The sequence below is a fragment of the Hemitrygon akajei genome, chromosome 15 (genome assembly GCF_048418815.1).
Source record: "Hemitrygon akajei chromosome 15, sHemAka1.3, whole genome shotgun sequence".
In the NCBI taxonomy this organism is placed as follows: Eukaryota; Metazoa; Chordata; class Chondrichthyes; order Myliobatiformes; family Dasyatidae; genus Hemitrygon; species Hemitrygon akajei.
The window spans coordinates 94,444,089-94,471,557 of NC_133138.1; the positions used below are offsets into that span (position 1 = coordinate 94,444,089).

The 27,469-nt window shown below is 48.0% G+C and overlaps 1 protein-coding gene across 5 annotated transcripts in view; it reads right to left on the reverse strand.

Annotated features, from left to right (window-relative positions):
- uimc1 (ubiquitin interaction motif containing 1) overlaps positions 1–27,469 on the reverse strand; it is a 177,215-nt gene that overhangs the window by 38,327 nt on the left and 111,419 nt on the right. For 3 of the 5 annotated variants that reach the window (XM_073067929.1, XM_073067927.1, XM_073067928.1), the window contains one exon: positions 19,176–19,331. The exons of 1 other annotated variant lie outside the window; for it this stretch is intronic. In XM_073067929.1, the coding sequence (XP_072924030.1) occupies positions 19,328–19,331 (4 nt within the window). In that variant the 3' untranslated portion in view covers positions 19,176–19,327. Of the gene's footprint in view, positions 1–19,175; positions 19,332–24,589; positions 26,895–27,469 lie in introns of those variants that run through there. One more of the 5 variants, XM_073067926.1, reaches the window with a different exon arrangement.

Consider the following 27,469-nt stretch of genomic DNA (forward strand, 5'->3'; position numbering starts at 1 on the left):
CTCCCTGGCTCACAATTCTCTCTCGCTCTGCCTCACTTCCTCTCTCGCTCGGTCTGGCTCACTCTCTCTCTCTTACTCACCCTCTGGCTCACGCTATCCCTCTCACTCTCCCTCTCCATCCACCTCTTGCTATTCTCACTCTCTCTCACTGCACACCTCTTGCTCACTCTCCCGTTCTGATTCTCTCTCATCCGCTCTTTTGCGCTCTCTCGCTTTTTTTCTTGATCTCTCTCACTCATTGCAGACTCTCGCTCTCTTGCCCCCCCTCTCCCATTCTGTTTCTCTTTCACCCTCTCTCTACCACTCTCTCTCTGTCACTCTGCTCACTCGATTTCCCTCCCCCTCTATCTGGCTCACTCTATCTCTGACTCACCCTCTCTCCCTCTACCGCCTTCTGTCTTTGGAATTGCACAAATTCTCTACCTCTTTTTCTGTCTCTCTGCCTCATGCTCTTTCTCCTTCCCTCTCTCCTGCTCTCTGTCTCTCTCACTCAGTCTTCTCTCTCTCTCTCTCTCTCTCTCTCTCTCACTGTGACTCACTCCCTCTCCCTGGCATTGCCCACATCTTTCTATCTCTCTCACTCGCTCTCTCACTCTTTCGCTTTTTCTCTCGCTCTCACTCTGGCTCACTTCCCTCTCTCTGACTCACTCTCTCCCTGTCATTGCTCACCTCTCTCCCTCTCCCGCTTTTCCTGTCCTTGGCATTGCCCACATTGCCTCCCTCTCTTTCTACCTCATTCTCTCTCACTCTCTCTCTCTCGGTCTGGTTCACTCTGTTTTGCTGGATTACGATTTCTCTCGCTCTCTCACTGGCTCACGCTACCTCTCTCTCTCTCCCTCTGGCTATCTCTCGCTCGCTTTCTCCCTCTCTCTCCCGTTCTGTTTCTTTTTCACCCTCTCTCTCACTCTCTTGCTTTCTCTTTCTCTATCACTCTGCTCTGGCTCACTCTATCTCTCTGACTCTCTCCTTGTCATTACCCACATCTCGCTCTCCCACCTTCTCTGTCTTTGGTATTGTACACATTCCCTGCCTCTTTTTCTATCTCTCTCCTCTCTCCCTCTGTGTCTCTCTCTCTTGCTCTCTCTCCCCCCCATATCTCGCTCTCTCACTCCCCCCCCCCAGCTGACGATTCTCTCTCTCTCTCTGTGACTCACTCCCTCTCCCTGGCATTGTTCATGTTGTCCATGTCTCTTTCTATCTCTCTTGCTCTCGCTTTTTTCCTCTCTTTTGCTCTTTCACTTTTCCTCTCACTCTCATTCTCGCTATTTCTCTCGCTCTCTGGCTCACGTTCTCTCTCTCGCTCTGGCTCATTTCCCTCTCTCTGACTCACTCCCTCTCGCTTGCTCTCCCACTTTTCCTGTCCTTGGCATTGCCCACATTGCCTCCCTCTCTTTCTATCTCTCTCTACCTCATTCTCTCTCATGCTCTCTGTCTCTCTCTCACTCATCTTGCACTCTCTCGCTCTCTGCCTCTCCCTGTCTCTCTGGATCATGATTTCTCTCTCTCTCTTTGTCTGGCTCATGATGCCTCTCTCTCGCTCTGCTCACTCTCTCACACTCTGTCTCTCGCTATCCCTCCCTCTATCTACCTCTGGCTATCTCTCTCCTGCCCTCTCACACTCCCCCCTCTCTCTCCCTGGTGCACTCTCTGTGTCTCTGGCTCACTCTCTGACTCTCATGCTCTCACTGGCTTTGCCCATCTCTCTCTCATTCCACACCTCTCTCCCATTCTGTTTCTCTCTCACCTGCTCTCTCGCTTTTTCTCTCGATCTCTCTCGCTCTCTCATTGTACACTCTGTCTCTCATTGAACATCTCACTCTCTCTCCCATTCTGTTTCTCTTTCACGGTCTTTCTGGCTCAGGCTCGCTCTCTCTGCTCTGGCTCACTCTATCCCTCTGACTCTCTCCTTGTCATTGCCCACACCTCGCTCTCCCCGCCTTCTGTCTTTGGCATTGCACACATTCCCTGCCTCTTTTTCTATCTCTCTCTGTCTCGTGCTCTCCTTCCTGCTCTCTCTCACTCTCTCCCTGGCTGACAATTCTCTCTCTCTCTCTCTCACTGTGGCTCACTCCCTCTCCCTGGCATTGCCCATGTCTCTTTCTCTCTTGCTCTCTCTCTCTCCATTGCTCTCCCGTCTTCTCTGTCTTTGGCATTGCACACATTCCCTACATCTTTTTGAACCTTTCTCTGCCTCATGCTCTCTCTCCCCTCTCTCACGCTCTCTCACTCTCTCTCCCGCTGTGGCTCACTCTATCTCTCTTTTGACTCACTCCCTTTCCCTGGCATTGCCCACATCTCTTTCTATCTCTCTCACTTTATGTCGCTACCTCGCTTTTTCTCTTGCTCTCTCGTTTTTGTTCGCTCACTCTCTTGCTCAGGTGACTCTCTCACTCTCTCTCCATCATTGACCAAATTACCTACCTCTTTTTCTATCTCTCTCCCACTTCCTCTCCCTCTCCATTTCCCACGTCTGTCACACTCTCCCTTTCTCCTTCCCTCTCCCTCTCTCATTGTCTCGCTCTCTCTCATTGCACACCTCTTGCTCTCTCCTTCACTCTCCCGTTCTGTTTCTCTCTCTCACCCACTCTCTTGCTCTCTCTCGCTCTTGCTCACTCTCAGGCTCTCGCTCTCCCTGGCATTGGCCAAGTTGCCTACCTCTCGTTCTCTCTCTCCCTCTCTCCCTGGCATGCTCTCTGTCTCACACTGTCTCTCTCTTTATCTGGCTCTCTCTCTCTTGGTCTGGCTTACTCTCTCTCTCTGACTCACATGCTCTGCCTGGCATTGCCCAGAGTGCCCACCTATCTTTCTGTCTCTCACTCTCTCTCTCCCTACCTCACTCACTCTCCCTCGCTGTCTCTCGCTCACTCACTCTCCCTCGCTGTCTCTCACTCTCGCTCACTCTCCCTCCCTTTCTCTCTCTCTCGCTCACTCTCCCTCGCTGTCTCTCACTCTCTCCCCCTCCCTCTCTCACTCTCCCTCCCTCTCTCACTCTCGCTCACTCTCCCTCCCTTTCTCTCTCTCTCGCTCACTCTCCCTCACTGTCTCTCGCTCTTGCTCGCTTTCCCTCGCTGTCTCTCTCGCTCACTCTCCCTCCCTCTCTCCCCTCCCTCGCACTCTCTCGCTCGCTCTCTCCCCCTCGCTGTCTCACTCTAGCTCACACTCCCTCCCTCTCTCTTCCTCACTGTCTCTCACTCACTCTCCCTCCGTCTCTCTCTTGCTCACTCTCCCTCCCTCTCCCCCTCTCTTGCTCTCTCCCCCTCGCTGTCTCTCTCTCCCCCTCCCTTTCTCTCCCTCACTCTCTCACTCGCACTCTCTCCCTCACTCTCCCTCGCTGTCTCTCACTCTCACTCACTCTCCCTCCCTCTCGCTCCCTCGCTTAATGCCCAGAGCCTGGACTGACACCTTACTGCCCTATTGTCCTGTTTATTATTTATTGTAATGCCTGCACTGTTTTTGTGCACTTTATGCAGTCCTAGGTAGGTCTGTAGTCTGGTGTAGGTTGTTTTCTGTGTTGCTTTTACGTAGTTCAGTGTAGTTTTTGTACTATGTCATGTAACACCATGGTCCTGAAAAACGTCGTCTCGTTTTTACTATGTACTGTACCAGCAGTTATGGTCGAAATGACAATAAAAAGTGACTTGACTTGACTCTCTTGTTGACTCACTGGCTCACACTCTCCCTCCTACCCTCACTTTCTCGCTCTCTCTATCTCTCTCTCCCTGGCAAAGCCCACATTGCCTACCTCTCTATATCTCTGTCACTCTCGCTCTCCCTTGCTCTCGCAATCTCTCTCTCCCTCACAGCCACTCCCTACCATTGCCCACCTCTCTCTCCCCGTCTTATTCTCTCTCTCTCTCTCTCACTCTCTCCCTCTATCTCATTTTTTCTCTCTCTCTCTCGCTCTCTTAGAAACATAGAAAACCTACAGCTCAATTCAGGCCCTTCAGCCCACAAAGTTGTGCCAAACATGTCCCTACCTTACAAATTACTAGGCTTACCTATAGCCCTCTATTTTTCTAAGCTCCATGTACCTATCCAAAAGTCTCTTAAAAGACCCTTTCGTATCCGCCTCCACCACCGTTGCCGGCAGCCCATTCCACGCACTCACCACTCTCTGAGTTAAAAACTTACCCCTGACATCTCCTCTGTACCTACTCCCCAGCACTTTAAACCTGTGTCTCTTCTGGCAGCCTTTTCAGCCCTGGGAAAAAGCCTTTGACTACCCACATGATCAGTGCCTCTCTCTCCCTTGCGATCTCTCGCATTCTGTTGCTCTCACACACTACCACTCTCTCCCTCCCTCACCTCACTTTTTTCTCTCTCGCTCTTCTGGCTCTCTCTCTCTCTCTTATTGCCCACTCTCTCCCGCTATCCCTCGATCTCTCTCCCCCATTAACTGTTTCGCCTCTCCCTCACTCTCTCCCGCTCTCCCTTGCACGCTCTCACATTTTCTCACTCTCACCTTGTCTCTCTCTCTGGCTCACAGCATCTCCTAGCATTGTCCACCCCTATCTCGCTCTCCCTCACATAGCCCACATTGCCTACCTCTCTTTCTATATCTCTCTCAAATCACTCTCTCACTCTCGCTCTCTCCATCTTCCACTCTCTCTCTCTCTCTGGCTCACAGCCTCTTCCTAGCATTGCCCACCTCTCTCTCCCACCCTCTATCTCATGCTGGCTCTCTCTTTTCTCTCCCTCGTTTGCTCTCTCGCTTTCGCTCTCACTCCCTCTCTCTCACTCTCTGGCTCTTGTTTTCTCTCTCTCCCTGGAATTGCTCAGATTGCTACCTCTCATTCTATCTCTCTCCCACTCTCATTATCTCGCTTTCTCGATCTCTCTCCCCCATTGCCCAACTCTGTGTTGCATGGAGAACGGGTGAATCCAAACGCAGGACACAGACACAGAGGTAGCGTAAACAGAAAAGTGTCTATTAATGGTGAGGGAAGGCTGGGGAGCGAGGATTAGGCAGAGGAAAGCCGAGGAGTGAGCAAGGCTGGACCGAGGATCGAACCCCGGTCACTACAGAAAGCATTTAACCACTGAGCCAGCAGAGAGTGAGAGCAGATGATAGGACGAGGCAGAGCAAGGATGCAGACAAGGGTATGAGTGTGGCTGGGGGAGAACAGTGGGTGGCATGCCATGCTCCTGTTAACAGGGAGAGACCGAGTTCGCACAGGCAAACAACAGCGCAGAAACAGACTGTAGAACACACAATTCCAAGCAGTCGAGAGACAGGATTAACAAAGGCAAACAGCGTAGGTGAATGGAGGAGAAAGGCAAAACTTATCTTGACATAGAACATTAAATGGAAAAGCAAACAGCAGGCTATACTTGTCTTGACATGGAGAGACAGAGTTACATGGGTAAACCTCGGTACTGAAGCAAAACTTGGAATACAGCATTCTAGACAGCCGGGAACATGAATTACCGCACGGGCTGAAGTAACAGCCTGGCAACAAGTGGATGCAAAGCCGGGTTTTTTGCTGCAGGTTTAGATGGGAATCAGGTGCCTCAATCAAGGAGCCCAGGAAAACACAGGGAAAAGGGAATTAGGAGAATCAGAGGAATTAACGGTCGGGACCGTGACACTCTGTCGGTCTCTCCCTCCCTGGGATTGTCCACTTTGCCTACCTCTCTTACTCTTCCTCACTCGCTTCACTCTCGCTCTCTCCCTCTCTCTTTCTCCCTCTAACCCCTCTCTCTCTCTCTCTCCCTTTTCCCCAGCTCTCTCACACTCCCTCTTTCCCTCTCACACCCCCATCTCCTCCCTCGCTCTTTCTCTCCCTCTCTGCCACACTCTCTATCTTTCTTTCTCTTGCTCTGACACACACTCCCTGGCATTGCCCACCTCTTTCTATCTCTCTCTCCCTCACACTCTCTCTCATTGCACACTTCTCGCTCTCTCTTTCACCCTCTCCCTCTCGCTTTTTCTCCCTCTCGCTCGCTCTCTCATTGCACACCTCTCGCTCTGAATGACTCTCTCTCTCCCTGGCATTGCCCAGATTGCTACCTCTCGTTCTATCTCTCTCCCACTCTCTCTCGCTATCTCACTCTCTTGATCTTTTGCTCTCTCTGCCATTGCCCAACTCTATCCCTCTCTCTCCTGCTTTCTCTCCATCACTCCCATTCTTCCCCACTCTCACTTTGTCATTGCACACCTCTTGCTCTCTCTGATTGTACACGTCTCTCTCACTCCCTTCTCTCTCACTCCCTTCTCTCTCTCTGGCATTGCACACATTGCCCACCTCTTTCTATCTCTCTCCCCTCCCTCACTCACTCTCCCTCTCATTTCATACCTCTCACTCTCTCCCGTTCTATTTCTCTCAATCGCACTCCCTCTTGCTTTCTTGTTTTTTCTTCTGCTAGCTCTCATTACACACCTCTCACTTTCTCTCTCACTCTTTGGCTCTTGTTTTCCCCCTCTCTCTCTCTCCCTGGCATTACCCAAGTTGGCTACCTCTCGTTTTATGTCCCTCTCCCACTCTCTCTTTCCCTCTCTCGCTCTCTCTCTCCCTCTCTGGCATTGCCAACATTGCCTACCTCTTTTACTATCTCTCTCTCTGGCAATTTCTCTCCCTCTCTCTCACCCTCTTGATCTTTCTCTAGCATTGCCCTCTTTGCCTACCTCCCTTACTAGCTCCCTCTCTCCCACTGCCCACCTCTCTCCTGTTCTCTCGCTCTCCCTCTCTCTCTCTCTCTCTCTCTCTCTCTCACACTCTCTGTCTCTGTTTCTCTCTTTCTCTCTCTCTCTCAATCTGACTCACACGTTCTCCCTGGCATTGCTCACATTTCCCACTTCTTTCTATCTCTACCTCTCTCGCTCTCTGTCTCATTGCACCTCTCTCGCTCTCTCCCTCACCTTTTCTGTTTCTATCTCTCTCGCTCCCCATTGCACACTTCGCTCTCGCCCTCATTTCACACCTCTTGCTCCTTCCATTCTCTCTCTCTCTCGCTGTCTCGCTCTCTCTGGCATTGCCTACCTCTTACAATCTCTCTCTTGCTCCATCTCGCTCTCTCTCTCACATTGCCCACCTCTCTTGCTCTCTCCCTGGCACTGCCCACCTCTCTCACTCTCACTCTGGATGACTCTCTCACTCTCTGGCTCTCGTTCTGCCTCTCTCTCTCTCTCTCCCTGGCATTACCCAGATTGCTACATCTCATTCTATCTCTTTCCCCCTCTCTTTCTCACACACGCTATCTCACTCTCTCTCATTGCCCACCTCTGTCACTCTCTCTCAGGCATTTCCCACTTTGTCTACCTCCCTTATTATATATCTCTCTCACTTGCTTGACTCTCTCTCATACTCTCATTACCCATCTCTCTCTCTCCTTCTCTCACGTCCTCTTTCCCCCTCTCCCCCATTCACTCTTGCTCTCCCTCTCGTTCTCTTTTGCTCTCACTCTCCCCCCTCTCTCTCACCCTCTCCCTCTCTCTCTCTGGCTCAGTCTCTCTTACTTCCTCATTATGACACACGCTCTTCCCTGGCATTGCCCACTTCTTTCTATCGATCTCTCTCTCTCTCTCATTGTACACCTCTCGCTCCCTCTCTCCTTCTCCCGTTCTCTGTTTGTATTGCACCCTCTCTCTACCTCCCTCTTTCTCTCCCTCTCAACCTTTATCTCTCTCTCTGGCTCATTCTCTCTCCCTAGCATTGCCCACCCCCCTCTCCCTCTCCCGCTCTTTCCCGTTCTCCTCCCTCTCTCACTCCCCGTTTTTCCCTCTCTTCCCTGCCCTGCTCTCTTGTTCTATCTCTTGCACTCTTTCTCCCTCTCTCCCCCCTCTTCCTCACACCCTCTCCCTGGCATTGCCCTCATTGCCTACCTCTATCTCTCTGGCTATCTCTAACTCTCTTTCTCTCATTGCCCACCTCTCCCCGCTCTTTCCCATTCTCTCTCTCACTTTCTCCGCTCACTCTCTCTATGCCTGGAATTGCCCATATTGCCTCTCTCATTCTATCCACCTCTCTCCCCCTCACACTCCCTTTGGCTCTATTTAGCTCTCTCTCTCTCACTCCCCCTACCCCTCTCCTTCATTCTAACTCTCTCTCTCCCTACCCCTCTATCTCGCTGTCTCTCTGTCCCCCTCGCCTGCTCTCCCCTCTCTTCCTCACACCCTCCATCTCTCATTGCCTACCTCTCTTTCTATCTCTCTCTCTAACTTGCTTGCTCTGTCTCGCTCTCTCTCCCTCCCTCTCTTGTTCTCTCTCTGGCATGGCCCACATTGCCTACGTCTCTTTCTATCTCCTTCTCTCTCACTCTATTGCTCTCCCTCACTCTCATCCTCTTTCTCTTTCTCTCACTCCCCCTCATCTCTCCTGCTCTCCCTCACTCTCTCTCAAAAGCAAAATCAGTATTAGCAAAGCCTTTTCATTGCCATTTCCAACAATAATGCTATGTGGCAATCTGTTCTAAACAATTTTATGTATTCCATGGCCCAGAGCATTTTGCCGTTAGTCATCTGAATGTTCAACTCAAGACTTAGATTTACATGTAGTTATATAATAAAAATGCACAGAATCTAATTGCCCTCAAATAATTTTCCAATTTCCTCAAAAACACAACCTTGTGAGTGCTTAAACCAGTTATATTTTATGCATCTCATGATCGAGAAGGTTTTGAAATCTTTTATTTGATGGTGCAACTTAAGATATACAAGTTATGTGTAGTTGTATGAAAAATAGCTCAAGTTATTAAACTGTTTGCAGAGAAAAAGTATTCCTCTTTCCTCAAAAAATAATCTGTTCTAAACCACTTTATTTATGTATTCCATGAGATGGAGAATACAGAGATCAGGGATGGGTGTGCTAGTATGTAAGGTAAAGGAAGAAAGAAGTGATCGATCAGTAAGTTGATTAAGTCCCCACCCTAATGCAATGTACCCCAAGTTGTGGGAGAGGCAACCAATCAGATTGCTAGGACTTTGTGTAAAATATTTCAATCCTTCTAGCCGTAGACAAAAGGTCGCAGAGGACTGGCAAGCAGCTGACCTTTTGTTTCGGTATGAAACGCTCTGGCTGGGGAGACAAGAGCAGGATAGAAGCAGTGAGTAAAAAATTGAGAGGGAGAGAAATAGTGAGAGAGTGGGAGGGAGCGAGGGAGAGACAGAAAGAAGCAGAGAGGGAGAGAGTGTGTGAGAGCGAGAGCGAGGTAGAGAGGAGAGAGTGAAACAGAGGAAAAGGGGAGAGAGGGAGAGATAGCAAGTGAGAGAGAGCGAGAGAGGTGAGCTATGCAAGAGACAGACTGAGCGAGAGGTGATCAATTCTAGGCAGAGACAGTGAGCCAGAGGGGTGGGAGAGAGGTGGAGGGAAAGGGGGAGAGAGGGGAGGGGTAGGGGGAGGAGAGAGGAGGAATGGGCAGGAGAGTGAGAGAGAGAGGGGGAGAGGTGAGAAAGGGAGGGAGTGGGGAGGAGAGAGAGGGAGGTGAGAGAGAACGGAGAGGGGAGTAAGGGGAGAGGGAGAGGGCTAGAGAGGGGGAGGGGAGAGGAGAGGGGGAGGAAGGGGAGAAAGTGAGGGGGAGGGGAGTGTGTGGGGGAGAAAGAGTAAGGGGAGAATGGAGAGAGAGGCAGGGTGAGCGGGGAAGAGAGGCAGAGAGGGTTGAGGGGAGTAAGGGGAGAGGGGTGAGAGGGGGAGAGAGAGGGGGGAAGACAGGGAGAAGGAACAGAGAGGGGGAGAAAGGGGGAGGGAGGGGAGAGAGAGGAAATGAGGGGACAGAGGGGGGCAGAGGAGGAGAGAGGGGGTGATGTGAGAGAGAGGAGCAAGGGGGAGAGGAAGAGGGGTAGAGAGAGGGGAGAAAGGGAGAGCGTGAGAGAGGAGAGAGGGCAGAGAGAGGGAGATGGAGGGGAAGAGGGTAGAGAAGAGGAGAAGGGACAGAGAGAGGAGAGTGGCATGGGTGAGAGGGGTAAAGGGGAGGGTGGAAGAGGGGGAGGGGAGGGAGGGGAGTGAAGGGGAAGGGGAAAGAAAGGTATGGGAGGGGGAGAGAGAGAGGGAGGGGAGAGGCAGAGAGGGGAGGTAGAGGGGGAGAGCGGAGTAAAGAGAGAGGGGGAAGGGTAAACAGAGGGAAAGAGAGAGGGGCAGAGTGGATGAGAGTGTGTGGTAGGTTGGAGAGGGGAGAGAGAGGGAGGGGAGCAAGGGAGTGGCAGAGGGGTAGAGAGAGGGAGGGAGGGGAGAGGGAGTGCAGAAAGGGGAGAGAGAGGGGAAGAGAGTAGAGAAGAGGGGAAGAGAGTAGAGAAGAGGACAGGGGAGAGAGAGGAGAGTGGGATGGGCGAGAGGGGGTAAACAGGAGAGGGAGAGTGGAAGAGAGGGGTAGGGAGAGGGGAAGGGAGGGAGGAGTGAAGGGGAGAGGGAGGATGTGGGAGGGAGAGAGGGCAGGGGAGAGGGGGTGAGCAGAGAGAGAGAGGGGGAGAGGGAGAGGAGGTGGAGAGAGGGGAGTGAGGGGTAAGAGGGGAGAGGGGAAAAGGGGAGAGCGAGTGGGAGAGGGGAAAAGGGGAGAGAGAGGGGTAGTAGGAGAGTTGGGAGGGAGAGAGGGGTGAGGAGAGAGAGGGAGGGGAAGGATGGAGTGAAAGGAGCAGAGGGGAGAGGGAGGGGAAGGGAGCAAGAGGGTGAGAGAGTGGGGGCAGCGGGTGGAGAGAGTGGAAAAGTGGGGGGGGGGTGAGGAGAGAAGGGAGAGAGAGAGGGTGAGAGGGAGGGAAAGGGGAGGGGGAGAGAGTGGAGTAAAGGGAGAGAAGGGTAGCCTGAGGGAGAGAGAGATGGGCAGAGTGAGGGAGAGAGATGAGGGAGAGGGGAGAGAGAGGGAGGGGAGAGGGAGTAGCAGAAAGGGATAGAGAAAGGGGAGAGAGAGGGGAAGACGGGAGAGAGAGGAGAGTGGGATGGGTGAGAGGGGGTAAACGGGAGAGGGGGAGGGTGTGGAAGAGAGGGGTAGGGAGAGAGAGAAGGGTGAATGGGGAAGAGGGGAGAGAAAGGATGGGGGAGAGAGAGAGGGGAGAGTGGGGAAGGGAGAGGGGGAGGGGAAGGGAGAGAGGGCAGGGGAGGGGGAGAGAGAGGGTGAGGAGTGGGGAGAGTGAGGGAGGGGGAAGAGAGGAGAGGGAGGAGGGATGAGGAGTGGGGGAGAGTGAGAAGGAGGGGGAGAGATTGAAAGAGGGGAGGGAGAGTGGAAGAGGGGAGAGAGAGGAGGAGGGGAGAGAGAGGGGAGAGGTGAAGAGGGGAGAGAAAGGGTTGGTGAGGGGGAAGAGTGGGGCAAGGAGAGAGGGGAGAGGGAGGGTGTGGGAGGGAGAGAGGGAAGGGAGAGAGAGTGCAGGGGAGAAGGGGTGAGCAGAGAGACAGTGAGGGGAAGAGGGAGGGGAAAGGAGGTGGAGAGGGGGGAGTAAGGGGTAAGAGGGGAGAGAGGGGGATCAAGGAGAGAAGGGGTAAGAGGGGAGAGAGGGGGATCAAGGAGAGAAGGGGTAGAGGGAGGGTTGGGAGGGATAAAGGGCAGGGGAGAGGTGGTGAGGAGAGAGAGGGAGGGAGTGAAAGGAGCAGGGGAGAGGGAGGGGAAGGGAGCAAGAGGGTGAGAGACTGGGGCAGAGGGTGGAGAGAGTGGAAAAGTGGAGGGGGGTGAGGAGACAGTGGGGGTGAGAAGAGCGTGGGAGAGGGGAGAGAGAGAGAGTGTGAAAGGGAGGGAGAGAGGAAGGGGAGAGAGCAGAGTAAAGGGAGAGAAGGGTAGACCAAGGGAGAGAGAGATGGGCAGAGTGGGGGAGAGTGCGAGGAAGGGGAGGGGGGGAGAGGGGAGTGGCAGAGGGGTAGAGAGGAGAGAGGGAGTGGCAGAAAGGGATATGGGGAAAGAGAGGGGAAGAGGGTAGAAAAGGGGAGAGAGAGGGGAAGAGGAGAGGAGAGTGGGATGGATGAGAGGGGTAAAGGGGAGAGGAAGAGGGGGAGGGGAGGGGGAAGGGATGGAGAGGGAGGGAAGGGGAGGGGAAAGAAAGGATGGGAGGGGGAGCGAGAGAGGGAGGGGAGAGGCAGAGAGGGGAGGTAGGGGGAGAGAGCGGAGTAAAGGGAGAGAGGGGGAAGGGTAGACAGAGGGAAAGAGAGAGGGGCAGAGTGGGGGAGAGTGTGTGGTAGGTTGGAGAAGGAAGAGAGATGAGGGCGAGGGGAGAGAGAGGGAGGGGAGCGAGGGAGAGGCAGAGGGGTAGAGAGAGAAGGGGAGAAGGAGTGGCAGAATGGGATAGAGAAAGGGGAAGAGAGTAGAGAAGAGGACGGGAGAGAGAGGAGAGTGGGATGGGTGAGAGGGGATAAATGGGAAAGGGGGAGGGAGAGTGGAAGAGAGGGGTAGGGAGAGGGAAGGGAGAGAGGGGGAGAGAGAAGGGAGTGAAGGGGAAGGGGAGAGTGGGGCAAGGGAGAGAGGGCAGGGGGAGGGGCAGAGAGGGTGAGGAGTGGGGAGATGGAGGGAGGGGGAAGAGAGGAGAGGAGGGAGAGGATGAGGAATGGGGAGAGTGAGTGGGAGGGGGAGAGAGGAGAAGAGGGGAGGGAGAGGGGAGAGAAAGGGTTGGTGAGGGGGAGAGTGGGGCAAGGAGAGGGGGAGGGAGAGAGGGAGGGGGAAAGAGAGTGCGGGGAGAGGGGGTGAGGAGAGAGAGTGGGAGGGAGAGAGTGGAGGGGAGAGAGAAGTGGAAAGAGAGAGGGCAGAGAGGGAGAAGTGAGAGAGGGGAGAGGGAGGCGGAGGGGGAGAGAGAGAGAGGGGAAGGTAGAGAGGGCAGGAAGGGAGGGAGAGACAGGGAAGGGGAAAGAGCGTTTCAGTAGAAATGCTCTCTTTCAGGAGAAGGGAGAGGACGTTCTGCCTACATTTTGGGGGTAGAGAGGCAGGTGTGTTGCTTGCAGCATAGAGGGGTCATCCAACTGATTAAGATGGACAGCACACATTCACAGGACATGATCACTTTCTGCCTCTGAATGTCTCATTAAACGTCCCCCCTCCCCCGTTTGTTGACCTGATCAGAGAAGTAAGAGAAGGAAAATGCGATGGAGGAGCGAGAGACCTCCATCAGCAGGGTACAGTCAGTATTAGCCTCTGTTGCTGAAGTGACCTCTGATGTCCCACAAACAGGGGTGTTCATGGCATCTTTTAGAGCTGAGGTATCTGATGTGACTTTGGAACTGACTATTTGACTGATAGGGATGAATATTTGGGGGATTATGTTAATACCAAGTTGCCATGACATGAGTATTGGAAGTGGCAAGGAAGAAAATTAAGCAATTGACTAACCACAGTAAAATAATTAAACTGCATACAAATTAAGTGTTGAGTGACTCAGAAATTTGGAATAAGTTTTGGAATTGGGAATCAAATTTTCAAATACATCCGTGGGTGAGAATGATACTATTAAACTAATTTTATGTACGTTGATAATTGTAGTGCTTAATATCTATCAACTTAGGTGGAAGGCTGAAATTATGCAAAAATGAGAGGATGACACTTAAATAAAACAAGAAACGATTGTCTATATAAAAAGAGTGTGAATTCAGTTAGTAAATATTACTTTTACTTCTGTTGTTTAAGTGCTGCACACCTATTGAGGTTCCATCGGGGCAGTTAACAGAGTGAGAGAAGGATAGTGATCCTAAGATACACATCTTTGGATCAAGAGGAGGGATATGTTGGCCAGAAAGAACTACAATCTACAAATCAGTGAAGAGGAATGAGGAAAGGATGGTAGAAACAGACAACGGTCTTTGTTCTTGCCATGCGGTTGCAGGAATGAAGGTGGCCATTTTGTGAGACTGTCATTGCAGCCACCATTTTGTGAACTGATTTTTGCTCCAGGATAACAGTTTAATGTGGACACAGGAGTTTCTGCTAATGAACTGCTGAACCAAGTGTCTGCCCCGTAATTCCTTGCCATAAGACAAAGGAGCAGAAGTCAGCCATTCAGTCCATTGAGTCTGCTCCGCCATTTCATCATGAGCTGATCCAATCTCCCCTTTAGTCCCATTCTCCCGCCTTCTCACCATAACCTTTGATGCCCTGACTACTCAGATACCTATCAATCTCTGCCCAAATACCAATCTTTACCTCAAATACACCCAATGACATGGCCTCCACTGCCGCCTGTGGCAACAAATTCCATAGATTCACCACCCTCTGGCTAAAAATTTTTTTTCGCATCTTCATTCTGAATGCAATCCTCAAGTCATGTCCTCTCGTACTAGACTCCCCCACCGTGGGAAACAACTTTGCCACATCCACTCTGTCCATGCCTTTCAACATTTGAAATGTTTCTATGAGGTCTCCCCTCATTCTTCTAAACTCCAAGGAGTACAGTACAAGAGCAGTCAAATGGTCCTTATATGTTAACCCTCTCATTCCCGTAATCATTCTAGTGAAGCTTCTCTGAAACCTCTCCAACGTCAGCACATCCTTTCTTAAATAAGGAGCCCAAAACTGCACACAGTTTTGCCAATTCAAGAACAGCAACAACCTCAGCGCTCTCTCCTTCTCTCTAGCCTATAGAACTGCTGGACTGTGTTCCAATGTATAGCCTGCAATTACCTTTTGGATCACCGTGCATACGAGCGCCTGGACTCCAAATCCTTTCCATGATTAAGATAATGGGATGGGGAGGAGGCGGGGGGGGGGGGTGGAATTCAAAGGGGCCACAATATTGATAAGCAAAATTACTGTCACTGAACTAGGGAAAGCCGAATTACTGGCAAGGTCATTTGCTGCAATTCATAATCAAGATAATCCAAGTGAAGAGGTGAAACATTGTAGGGATAAGGTTCCAAGAGAATAAGCTGATGTGTTGGAAGCCAGCAGGCACCAAAATTCCGTGTCATTCACTCCTCTGCCGCTTACTTCAAACAACTCTTTTACTCCCTCTTCCATGCTCATTTCAAACCAGTTGACAGGGTCCCTTTCAGTTATCACATCTCTTCCTTCCTATCACTCTCTCCCTAACCCTGGCAGTCCCTTCCTCTCACTCACCTCATAAGGCTGAAGACAGCCATAAAGCAAAACTTCTTATAGCCTTGTGTCACATCCAATGAGAAACTGACACAGGTCAGTTAGATTATCTTGAGCCAATGAATTTGAAACATAGATTGATCCGATAAGGAAACAAATAAGACTGGAGGATTTTGAGCTCACAGTGACAACTCCAGAGACCAACCATCGCAGATGTAGAGGAGCCTACATCACACATATGGTGATTACATAGGGAACACAAGGAACAAACACCCTTTTCCTGGATATTACCTTTTCTATTCTTTGTCTGCTCATAGAGGGTCAGAAAAAACCCTAGTGGATGTGCACACACTTAATCTGTAAATTCATGTGCTTGTTATCTGAGATCTTGTCAGTAAATACAGATTCTCTGTGCCTAACTGATCATTATTATTGAGTTAATCCTTTTAATATCTAATAAAGTGTGCCATACATATTCTTTACCACACTGTCAATTTAATCTATTCAATATACGTATACTGTCATTGATTATTTATTATTCATTTTAATTTTTTTCTTCTATATTATGTATTGCATTGAACTGCTGCTGCTGAGTTAACAAATTTCACGACACATGCCAGTGATAATAAACCTGATTCTGATTTGTACAGCCACTTTTAGAGAGCTATGAACTTGCAGCCCAAGATTCCTCTACACAAGAACACTTTCAAAGGTCCTACCATTAACACTGTACTATTCCTTTTCGCATGGTTTCTATCGTCCATTTCTCTGCTGATGTCAGGAACTGTTTATATCCTGCAGTATCCTTGGGAAATCTTCCCTAAGTTCTACAAAACCACTAATCTGTGTTATCTGCAACTTACTAACCCACCCATGCAAGTCTTTTATGTATATCACAAACCACAGAGGTTCCAGTACAGATGATTGTGGAACACCACTAGTTATGAACCTCCGGCCAGAATACCCTCCATTGACAACTACCCTTTCACAAGGCAAGCCAATTCTGCATTAAAATGGGCAAATATACTGTGGATTACATGCATTTTAGTCTTCTGGATGATCCTACCAGAAGGGACTCTGTCAAACTCCTTACTAAAATTCACATATACAACATCCATGGCTCCCTTTATTACTTCCTCAAAATAATCAAGTTAGTAAGATATGATTTGTCTCATAGAGTCATGCTGAGTCCCTGATTAGATTGTTTCAGCAAATGCTCATAAATCCTACTCCTAAGAATCCTCTCCAATAGATTCCCTATTACTAATGTGAGATTCACCAGACAATAAATTCCAGGATTATTTCTATTTCTGTTCTTGAAAAAATGAAAACATTAACTACTCACCAGTCCTCCAAGACTTCATCTGTATCTGGAGAGGGCACAGAGATCTAGGTCAAGTTCCCAGGAATGTCATCACTTGACCCTCCTGGTAACCTGGATGTATCCCATCACATCATGAGGACAACCAGCTTTAGAGACCACCACCTTTCTTTACCTCAAAATGCCTTAGCATAAATGCACACTCCCCACTGATTTCACTATCCTCTACATCCTTCTCCTTGGTGAATACCAACATAAGTACTCATTTAGGAACTTGCCCATATCCTGCATCTCCTTTATTTACTTAATGATACAGCAGGCCTTCTGATCCTTTAAACCCTGCTGCCTCAGCAACTTCAATAAACCCTAACCTAATCACAGGACAAGCTAGAATGACCAGTTAACTTACCCAGTACAGCACACCTGTCTGTGGGAGGAAACCAGATCACCCAGGGAAAGTTCATGTATTGCATGGGGAGGATGTACAGAGACTACTTACAGAATGGCGCCAGAATTGAGCTCTGAACACAGAAACACAGAGTTGTAAGTTTCTCACTAATCATCCGCTACAGTGGTGCCTGAGTCATTCTCTTCTTGTTTCATATTTTGTCCATTCTTCTGACCTACCATCTGCATCACATTCTTCTAGCAATGGGAATGTATTCTACACTATTTCCTTAAATGTCTATATAGCAGATGGACTGATTTATCCATTCACTTCAGCAGTTCTCTCTCTTACTTCATTACCAACCTTGTTACAGATTGAAATACCAGCCTTGGGTTCATTCTTTTTTTCTGCAAAAGAAGTGCAAGGTTCTGGGATCACAGAAGAAAGTCTGGCAGGGCTGAGCAGATTAGCTACAAGAGATCAATTATAAACCAATCACTGTTCAGATTGTTGGACAGAAGTTCAAAGTTAATTTATTAAAGTACATACAAGTGTGTGTCACTATATTTTTTGTAGGCATTCACAGTAGAACAAAGAAATACAACAGAATCAATGAAAATATACACACAAAGACTGACAGATCAATGTGAAAAGTCAATCCATGAAAACACAAAAAAAAACATAATTAAAAGCAGTAGATTATACTGAGAACATGAGTGTAGAGTGTTTGAAAGTGAGCCTACAGGTTGCGGAATCCATTAGGTGCTGAGGTTATCCACACTAGTTCAGGAGCCTGAGAGTTAAATGGCAATAATTGCTCCAGAACCTGTTGGTATGGGACCTAAGGCTCCTATACCTCCACCCCGATGGCAGCAGCGAGAAGAGAGCATGGCATGGCCGGAAGGCGTTTTTGACAATGGACTGGGCTTTCTCATGACATTGCCTCAATTGTGGGAGGGCCTTTTCTCTGACAGACTCTGTAGCTACTACTTTTTGTAGGCTATTCCATTCTTGAGCAACAGGAAAGAGGGAACTTTCTTCTAACATGAATGTTACTGCATATGCCACAAGTTTACTGGGAACATTCTCTGTGTATCAAAGCAGGAAGTGATGCAGGGGTGTGGGTTACTGACTGACCTAGCAGTTTGTGGATCTCAAGGCGGGATGTGCAGGGGTGGGAAATGACATGATGCAAGATTTTCTATATGCACCTCAACAATTGATCTGGGGCTGATTCCTCACAAAATTCAGCTTTGGCTGGAAATAGTACAACAATGTACCTGCACTAAAAGTGCTAGGTGTCACTACCACTGATTCGGCAGCATAGCAGATCCGTCAATTGCACTAGTGAATATGCACTTGTCAGCTAATTATTATTTCATTGTGATAGTATTTAACACCATTCTTTTCATCATAGCGCTCTTTGAGACTTGAACCTAGCACAGCAATGCTTCGTTGCCTGCTTGCGTTTGGCTTTGCCTGGGAAACTGGACTGTCGAGTCAACTGGCTCTGAAGACTAGAGGTATTTGTTTTATATTTAGTTATTCCTTTCAGCCACAGAGTAGGCTTCGCTTTCCATTTGAGAGTTTTAGTTAACGGCGCTGTTTGGCCTAACGTTTATTGTTTTTTTTATCCTTCTCTATTTGCATTAAAGGCTGTGAACTATTGACCCGCTTCAGTGTCTCTCGCTCTGCACGTGGGCTATATCCAAACCCAGTAACAGCTAGATGTGACTGAGATGTTTATTGGGAGGAGTTTTGAGAAGTCAGTAAGGCACAAAGCACCATTCACGCACTATCACCACAACAGGCAGAATGCTGTATACTGAATGGGGGCAGCAGTGTCAGCAGCTCTCTGTAGCTCAGCCCACATCATCACTGCAGCTGGATTTACTGGCACAGACGTCGAACTCATCCATTTATTCGCAAATCAAATGTCCACATCATAAGCCATCTGAGCACCAAAATGACTTAATGATCACATCAACACACACAAAATGCTGGTGGAACGCAGCAGGCCAGGCAGCATCTTTAGGAAGAAGTGCAGTCGACATTTCCAGCATTTGCAGATTTCCTCGTGTTTGCATAATTATCACATCTCTCAGTTTACAGCTCTAAGGAAAATAATTCAATAAAGGACCTTACCTGTGAAAATGACAGTGCTGTTGTCAGCAAGAGGAATATCCCCAGTAAAAGTTCCATAATCAGCTGAATACACGGTACAGCTGCACTGGTGCAGGCAAAGAACTGTGAGGTGCTGATGACTAACAGTCCGACAGCATGGAAATAGGCCCTTTTGCCCAATTCCTGTATGCTATCTCAAATGCTCATCTAAGGTAGTCCTATTACCTGTATTTGGCCCTTATCCCTGCTGCAGAAGTGCATTAAAAGAGAAGACATCTCGTGCATGGAGCATAATGAGGGAGGACCACAGTGGTACTGCGAATGCATCAAGGAAGTGCAAGGAGTTAACAGTGGAGCACGTTCCCGTGTTCACACACACCAATTAATGGACAACAATTCTGAAAAAAGTGTACATAGCGTGAAATAATTGCTTTTAATGAGATTATTTACAGCAGGTCCTGGGCACATGCTGTACATCCTGGGACGGTACCCAACCTGCAGATCATTGGATCAGAGTATTCCTGAGGCAGGGAAATCAACCATTCTTTTCACTCATCCAGCTGCTCTCATCTGGAAAGTGGACAGAGCATGTATAAAGATCAGGAGAGCTGAGAAGAAGCCAACCCCTCATTGACACACCCATCAGGCAGAGATCAGTGCAGCTGTGGGCAACCTGTCAAACACACTCTCTTCATGTGCAATCAGCAGTCTCTCAATCTCTCTTGCACTCATTCCCTCACCTGCTTGCAATCTCGCACACTCCTTCTCTCCAAGCTCACTTTCTCTATCATCTATTCTCTACCACCTCATGTGCTCCCTCACACACACAACCTATCGTGCTCCCGCTCACACGTGCACAAAATCACTCTCTTACACATAAGCCCACAAACTCTCTCATACATACAAGATTCCACTCATACACACACACAAGGTTTCAAACACATATAGCCTTACACACAAAGAACTTCACAATCTCACAAACACATTCTAACGTTCTCTCTCTCTCACACACACTCACTCTCTCTCACATAAACAATATCAAGCATTCCACACATGCCAGTGGAGGAGTAGGGAGGCTTTGGCTCAAGACACTCTGGTGAGAAGAGGCTGAGTAACTGGCCCAGTTGCTTGGAGTGAGAGCAGGAACTTTAAAAAGGCAAATCTCATTTATTGGTTAATTGGAGAGCAATCATCAATGAAAGCAAGTTAAGTAGAGCAGCCCTTTGAGAAACTGAGAGACCGGGAAGTTGAGTCCTTGGTTTCTGAGGCTTTAGTAAAGGGGTACAGATCACAGGTTTTATCTTTGCTGTTCATCCTCAGTACTTCATTCAGTGTAGGTAGAATGGCATTTTGGGTAACAGAATGCTCCTTCTGCAAGATGTGAGAAGGGAACTTCATGGTCTCCTTGAAGACAACATCTATGGAAAGTGTGCCAGCTGGAGCTCCTGACAGATTGGGTCAAGGTACCACAGCTCGATTTGGATATACAAAGAAGCACCTGGGAAACTGAGAACAAAGCTGAAGCTTTTACAGTTGGCCCTCCTTATCCGCGAGGGATTGGTTCCGGGATCCCTCACGGATACCAAAAAATGCGGATGCTCAAGCCCCTTATTCAACCTGTCTCAATGCGGTGGATCTTAGGACCCAGCGGAACCCCAGACCTTATTTAACCTGTCTCAGTGCAGTGGACATTAGGACTTGGCATCGGAGCTCTGAATCCGCAGTGTTCCTGTTCACGAAAATAATCACCATCACGATTGAAAATAAAGTGGAAATAATAAAGCAATGGGAAAGAGGTGAAACGCCATCAGTCATTGGAAAAACGTTAGGCTACGTCGGTCAACAATCGAAACAATTTTAAAGGATAAAGTGAGAAAGGCTCTGCCCCGATGAAAGCTACAATTATTACTAAGCAACATAGTGGTTTTATTATTGGGTTTTGGGGTTTTGAGTTTTTGATCCTCCACATCAACCCGGCATGAATGGAGAGTGCACTCGATAGTGGTCTGTCACTGGATCGAACTCCGGAACTTCTGTTCCCAAACCCGGTGCTGAAATATATGTTTCTTAAGTGTTTTATATGCATGGAAAGGTTAAATATATACTATATACTAAGACAAACGTTTGACTAACTGACATTAAATAGTACTGGATGTACCTGTTCCAACTTACATAGTAATTTCCGATTTTTTTTAATCCCGATCCATGATAACCCACGCACATCCGCCCATATACTTTAAATCATCTCTAAATTACTTATAATACTTAATACAATGTAAATGCTATGTAAAATAGTTGTTATACTGTATTGTTTAGGGACTAATGACAAGAAAAACAGTCTGTACATGCTCGAACAACAAGTGCTGGAAGAGCACTTCTGGGTTTTCTTGATTCGTGGTTGGTTGAATTCACGGATGCGGAACTCGCGGATAAGGAGGGCCGACTGTACTGAGGTGGTCACACCCAAAATACAAGCTTCAGCTAGATGAGTAACCCCAAGGAATAGGACGGGGAGTAGGCAGTCAGGATTCTTCTGTGACCATACCCTTCACTAACAGGTATACTCCCTTGAATACTATTGAGGGAGATGGTCTTTCAGGGCTAGCAGAGGGAGTCAGGTCTCTGACACTTCAAATAGACTTTGAGGATCAGAAGGAAAATATGCAGTCAGACAGGGTGATTGTGATAAAAGACTCAATAATTACAGAGCACACAGAAGATTCTGGGGCCATAGAAGAGACGACAGGATGATGTATGGCCTCCTGGGTGCCAGGGTCAAGGATATCTCAGAGTGGCTGCAGAAAATTGTTTGAAGGGGATGATGAACACCCAGAAATAGTTGCACATGTTGATACAAATGACGTAAATATAACAAGGGATGAGGCCTTGCAAAATGAGTATAAGTTGCTTATAAGAGGCAGGACCTTGAGGATAAGTCCTGATGCTACATGTCAGAAATATAAGGATAGGCCACATGAATACGTGACTGAGTTGCTGGAGATTCAGGTGGTTGCAGTGATTAAGGTTCTTTAACCACTGAAATCTTTTCTGGAGTAGAGGTGACCTGTACAAGAGGGACAGACTGCAACTGAACCAGAGGATAACCAATATCCTTGCAGGGAAATTAGTTAATTCAATACTGAAAGGGTTTAAACTAGATTGGCAGGGTAATGGGACTTTAATGATATGATCATGGGATAAAGCAGTTGCCAGCGAGAGCAAATCTCATAATCAGGATAGCCAGCGCACAATAAAGGCAGGGAAAGTAATTAATTAGCTAAACTGCATTTATTTCAATTCTCAAGGTTCAATATTGAAGTGGTATTAATATTGAAGTAGTAAAATGGATTCAACAGTGGCTAGATGGGAGATGCCAGAGAGTAGTGGTGGATAACTGTTTGTCAGGTTGGAGGCCGGTGACTAGTGGTGTGCCTCAGGGATCTGTACTGGGTCCAGTGTTGTTTGTCATATACATTAATGATCTGGATGATGGGGTGGTAAATTGGATTAGTAAGTATGCAGATGATACTAAGGTAGGTGGCGTTGTGGATAATGAAGTAGGTTTTCAAAGCTTACAGAGAGATTTAGGCCAGTTAGAAGAGTGGGGTGAACAATGGCAGATGGAGTTTAATGCTGATAAGTGTGAGGTGCTACATTTTGGTAGGAATAATCAAAATAGGACATACATGGTAAATGGTAGGGCATTGAAGAATGAAGTACAACAGAGTGATCTAGGGATAATGGTGTATAGTTCCCTGAAGGTGGAATTTCCTGTGGATATTGTGGTGAAGAAAGCTTTTGGTATGCTGGCCTTTATAAATCAGAGCATTGAGTATAGGAGTTGGGATGTAATGTTAAAATTGTACAAGGCATTGGTAAGGCCAAATTTGGAATATTGTGTACAGTTCTGGTCACCGAATTATAGGAAAGATGTCAACAAAATAGAGAGAGTACAGAGGAGATTTACTAGAATGTTACCTGGGTTTCAGCACCTAAGTTACAGAGAAAGGTTGAACAAGTTAGGTCTTTATTCTTTGGAGCGTAGAAGGTTGAGGGGGGACTTGATTGAGGTATTTAAAATAATGAGGGGGATAGATCAAGTTGACGTGGATAGGCTTTTTCCATTGAGAGTAAGGGGATTCAAACAAGAGGACATGAGTTGAGAGTTAGGGGGCAAAAGTTTAAGGGTAACACGAGGGGGAATTTCTTTACTCAGAGAGTGGTAGCTGTGTGGAATGTAGCTGGTAGAAGTGGTAGAGGCAGGTTCGGTATTGTCATTTAAAGTAAAATTGGATAGTTATATGGACAGGAAAAGAATGGAGGGTTATGGGCTGAGTGTGGGCCAGTGGGACTAGGTGAGTGTAAGTGTCAGCACGGACTAGAAGGGCCGAGATGGCCTGTTTCCGTGCTGTAATTGTTATGTGGTTATATGGTTAAAAGGTAAGGTAGGCAAACTCAAGAGGATGGGCAACATACACAAAATGTTGGAGGAACTTCGCAGGCTAGGTAGCATCTATGAAGGAAATTAAGGGAAAAGCCCACCCCACCACTGAGTACTGAGTGCTGTTGCAGGAAGACAACATCCATCACCAAGGACCCCAACCATCCAAGACATGATCTCTTCTCACTGCTGTCATTACAAGGGAGGTACAGGAATTGTCAGGATTCACACCACCAAGTTCAGGAACAGTTATTACTCCTCAACCATCAAGCTCTTGAATCAGGGGGTAACTTCATTCAACTTCACTAGATAGATAGATAGATACTTTATTCATCCCCATGGGGAAATTCAACTTTTTTTCCAATGTCCCATACACTTGTTGTAGCAAAACTAATTACATACAATACTTAACTCAGTAAAAAAATATGATATGCATCTAAATCACCATCTCAAAGAGCATTAATAATAGCTTTTAAAAAGTTCTTAAGTCCTGGCGGTAGAATTGTAAAGCCTAATGGCATTGGGGAGTATTGACCTCTTCATCCTGTCTGAGGAGCATTGCATCGATAGTAACCTGTCGCTGAAACTGCTTCTCTGTCTCTGGATGGTGCTATGTAGAGGATGTTCAGAGTTATCCATAATTGACCGTAGCCTACTCAGCGCCCTTCGCTCAGCTACCGATGTTAAACTCTCCAGTACTTTGCCCACGACAGAGCCCGCCTTCCTTACCAGCTTATTAAGACGTGAGGCGTCCCTCTTCTTAATGCTTCCTCCCCAACACGCCACCACAAAGAAGAGGGCGCTCTCCACAACTGACCTATAGAACATCTTCAGCATCTCACTACAGACATTGAATGACGCCAACCTTCTTAGGAAGTACATTCGACTCTGTGCCTTCCTGCACAAGGCATCTGTGTTGGCAGTCCAGTCAAGCTTCTCGTCTAACTGTACTCCCAGATACTTGTAGGTCTTAACCTGCTCCACACATTCTCCATTAATGATCACTGGCTCCATATGAGGCCTAGATCTCCTAAAGTCCACCACCATCTCCTTGGTCTTGGTGATATTGAGACGCAGGTAGTTTGAGTTGCACCATATCACAAAGTCCTGTATCAGTTTCCTATACTCCTCCTCCTGTCCATTCCTGACACACCCCACTATGGCCGTGTCATCAGCGAACTTCTGCACATGGCAGGACTCTGAGTTATATTGGAAGTCTGATGTGTACAGGGTGAACAGGACCGGAGAGAGTACGGTTCCCTGCGGCGCCCCTGTGCTGCTGACCACCGTGTCAGACCTACAGTCTCCCAACCGCACATACTGAGGTCTATCTGTCAAGTAGTCCACTATCCAATCCACCATGTGAGAGTCTACTCCCATCTCCGTTAGTTTGTGCCTTAAGATCTTGGGCTGGATGGTGTTAAAGGCACTAGAGAAGTCAAGGAATGTAATCCTCACAGCACAACTGACCCCCTCTAGGTGAGAGAGTGATTTGTGCAGCAAATACGTGATAGCATCCTCCACTCCCACCTTCTCCTTATATGCAAACTGAAGAGGATCCTGGGCGTGCCTGGTTTGTGGCCTCAGATTCTGTATTATCAGCCGCTCCATGGTCTTCATCACGTGCGACGTCAAGGCAACAGGTCTGAAGTCATTCAACTCCTTTGGTTGTGGTTTCTTCGGTACCGGGACAATACAGGATGTCTTCCACTGTCTGGGTACTCTTCTCTGCTCCAGGCTCATGTTGAAGATGCGCTGTAGTGGTTCTCCCAGCTCAGTAGCACAGGCCCTCAGTAATCTTGGGGAAACTCCATCCGCTTCAGCCGCCTTGCTGGTACAGATCTTCCTCAGTTGACCTTCCACCTGTGCAGCCGTAATTCTGGGCGTGGGCAAGGTCTCCTGTGAGTGGCTATTTTCCTGTGAGGGAAGTAAGCCTGGTGTGGATTTCTGCGGTGAGGATGAGATTGAGCTGTCGAACCTGTTGAAGAAGTTGTTCAGCTGGTTCGCTTTCTCCACATCTCCACTTATGTTTACTAACCCTAACACTGTACTATTACTGTTTTGGTATTTTGTGTCTTTGTACAGTTTGTTGTTTTTTCCATCTTGGTTGTTTATCCGTCTTGTTGTGTGAGGATTTTTATTGATTCTATTGTGTTTCTTCATATTTATAGTGAATGCCCACAAGAAAATGAATCTCAGGGTGGTATATGGTGACATATATGTTCTTTGATAATAAATATACTTTGAACTTTGAATATATGTTGTTTCAGGCTGAGATTCTCATCAAGATACCTTGTGAAACTCAAAGCGTGCTTTGGCACTGAGGACTGGGTTATGTCATGTCCATAAAAGAAACATAGGGCAGAACTGGCAGCTCAGATACAGATACTACAGGCAAAACATAAGTATAGGTAACTGTGGAGGGCATATACCCTCTTTCAGGGGTCACCAACCTTTTTTGCACCGCGGACCGGTTTAATATTGACATTATTCTTGTGGACCGGCCGACGGGGGGGGGGGGCGGGCGGGGATGTTAATCAAGGCCGGAATATAGGTGATAAGTCAACTATAACTGGCTAATACACTCAATTTCGTTTCTAAAAGGGTTTATCTAACAAATTTAATATTAAACACACAGCGCATATTTTCCTCACATGAATATAGTGATAAGTCAATTATAACTCACTTATAAGTCAATAGCATAACATTTTAAGTAACGTTTGGATATCAAACACATAGCACATATTTTCCTCGTATGAACATATAAAATCATTGCAACACACCAATATCGCTGAATCAGTAGGAGCCCAAGCCTTGTTTCCCTGCAACAAGATGGCCCCATCGTGGCCTGATGGGAGACAGCAATACTTGAAGGGGGTTCCTTATGTCCAGTCTATTCAGCAATTTAGTTTTCATGGCTCTCAGCACTTGCTTCTGTCCCGCTTGCTCACGCATTTTCTGCTGAAAAAACTCAGTGGGTTTGTCTTTAAGTACAGGGTGCCTGGACTCAAGGTACCGAAGCAGTTTTGAGGGCTTCATTGCCTCATTAGATAGCCTCCAGGCCCAAGCTCCAGCCTCCCGCCCGCCCGCCACCAGATGCCTTGGCCAGGTGCGGCTGGTCGCAGGTGGGGTGAGAGGACAAGGTCAGGGCCAGAGGTCCCCGTGCCAGGGCTGTGGCGGTCACAGATCGGAGAGAGGGACTGACCAAGCGAGGAGTGAGACAAGGCACACACCCACCTCCCCCCTCCGTAGGATCTATCGGCCAACAAAAGTTTGGCTCACGGGATGACTTTCAGTAGATCGCAGTGAGGTAGCTGCTCTGCTACTTACGAAACTGAGCCTGAATTAGGTCGTCTGCGAATATTTTAGGACCGGGTTCCCCATGAACATTCAGTGTGCTAAACAGGTTTAGAGGCGGCGCCCATCTGTCCACGCTGCAAGCCAGCAGCAACGGCACTGCGAGGCTAACCAGTGATCCCTGGCACCAGGGTATCAGTGGGTTTAGGCAACTGATGACCTTGCGTGGGTTCAAGTTCAACAGTGTGCGTGACAGGGAATGAGGAAAGGTGCAGCTGACCCATATCATTTCATATCACCAAATCATATCCTTTCCTCACGGCCCTGTACCGATCCGCAGCCCGGTGGTTGGGGGCCACTGCCCTTTTTGATAAGGGAGGACGTAACAGCAGTAGCTGGAAATGACAATCAAAATTCTAAGTAAATTTATTATCAAAGTACATACATGTCACCATAAACAACCCTGAGATTAATTTTCTTGCAGGCATACTCAATAAATCCGTAATAGAATAATAACCATTATAGAATCAAAGAAAGAGAGCACAAACTCGGGTGATCAACCAGAGTGCAAAAGTCAATAAACTGTGAAAATACAAAAAAGAAATACTAATAATAGTAATAAATAGGCAATATATATCGAGAACATGAGATGTAGTGCCCTTGAAAGTGAGTCCAATCTTGAGGGATCAGTAGTGAGGCCATTTGGGTAAACACAGTGGAGAAAGAAGAAGGGGAAGGTCACTCCAGTAGGTTGTATTATAGATCCTCCCCCATCCAAAAGTCAACAGAAAACTGAGGAACTATTGTGCAGAGAAATTGTAAGGATTGTATTTGTAGGTGATTTTAATTTCCCCTTGGTGACTGAACCATACAGTGTTAAGGGCCTGGAGAGGGCAGAATTTGTTAAACATGTCCAGGAAAGTTTTCCTGAGTTGATATATAGCAGGTATTACTGGTCCCCTTCATAGAG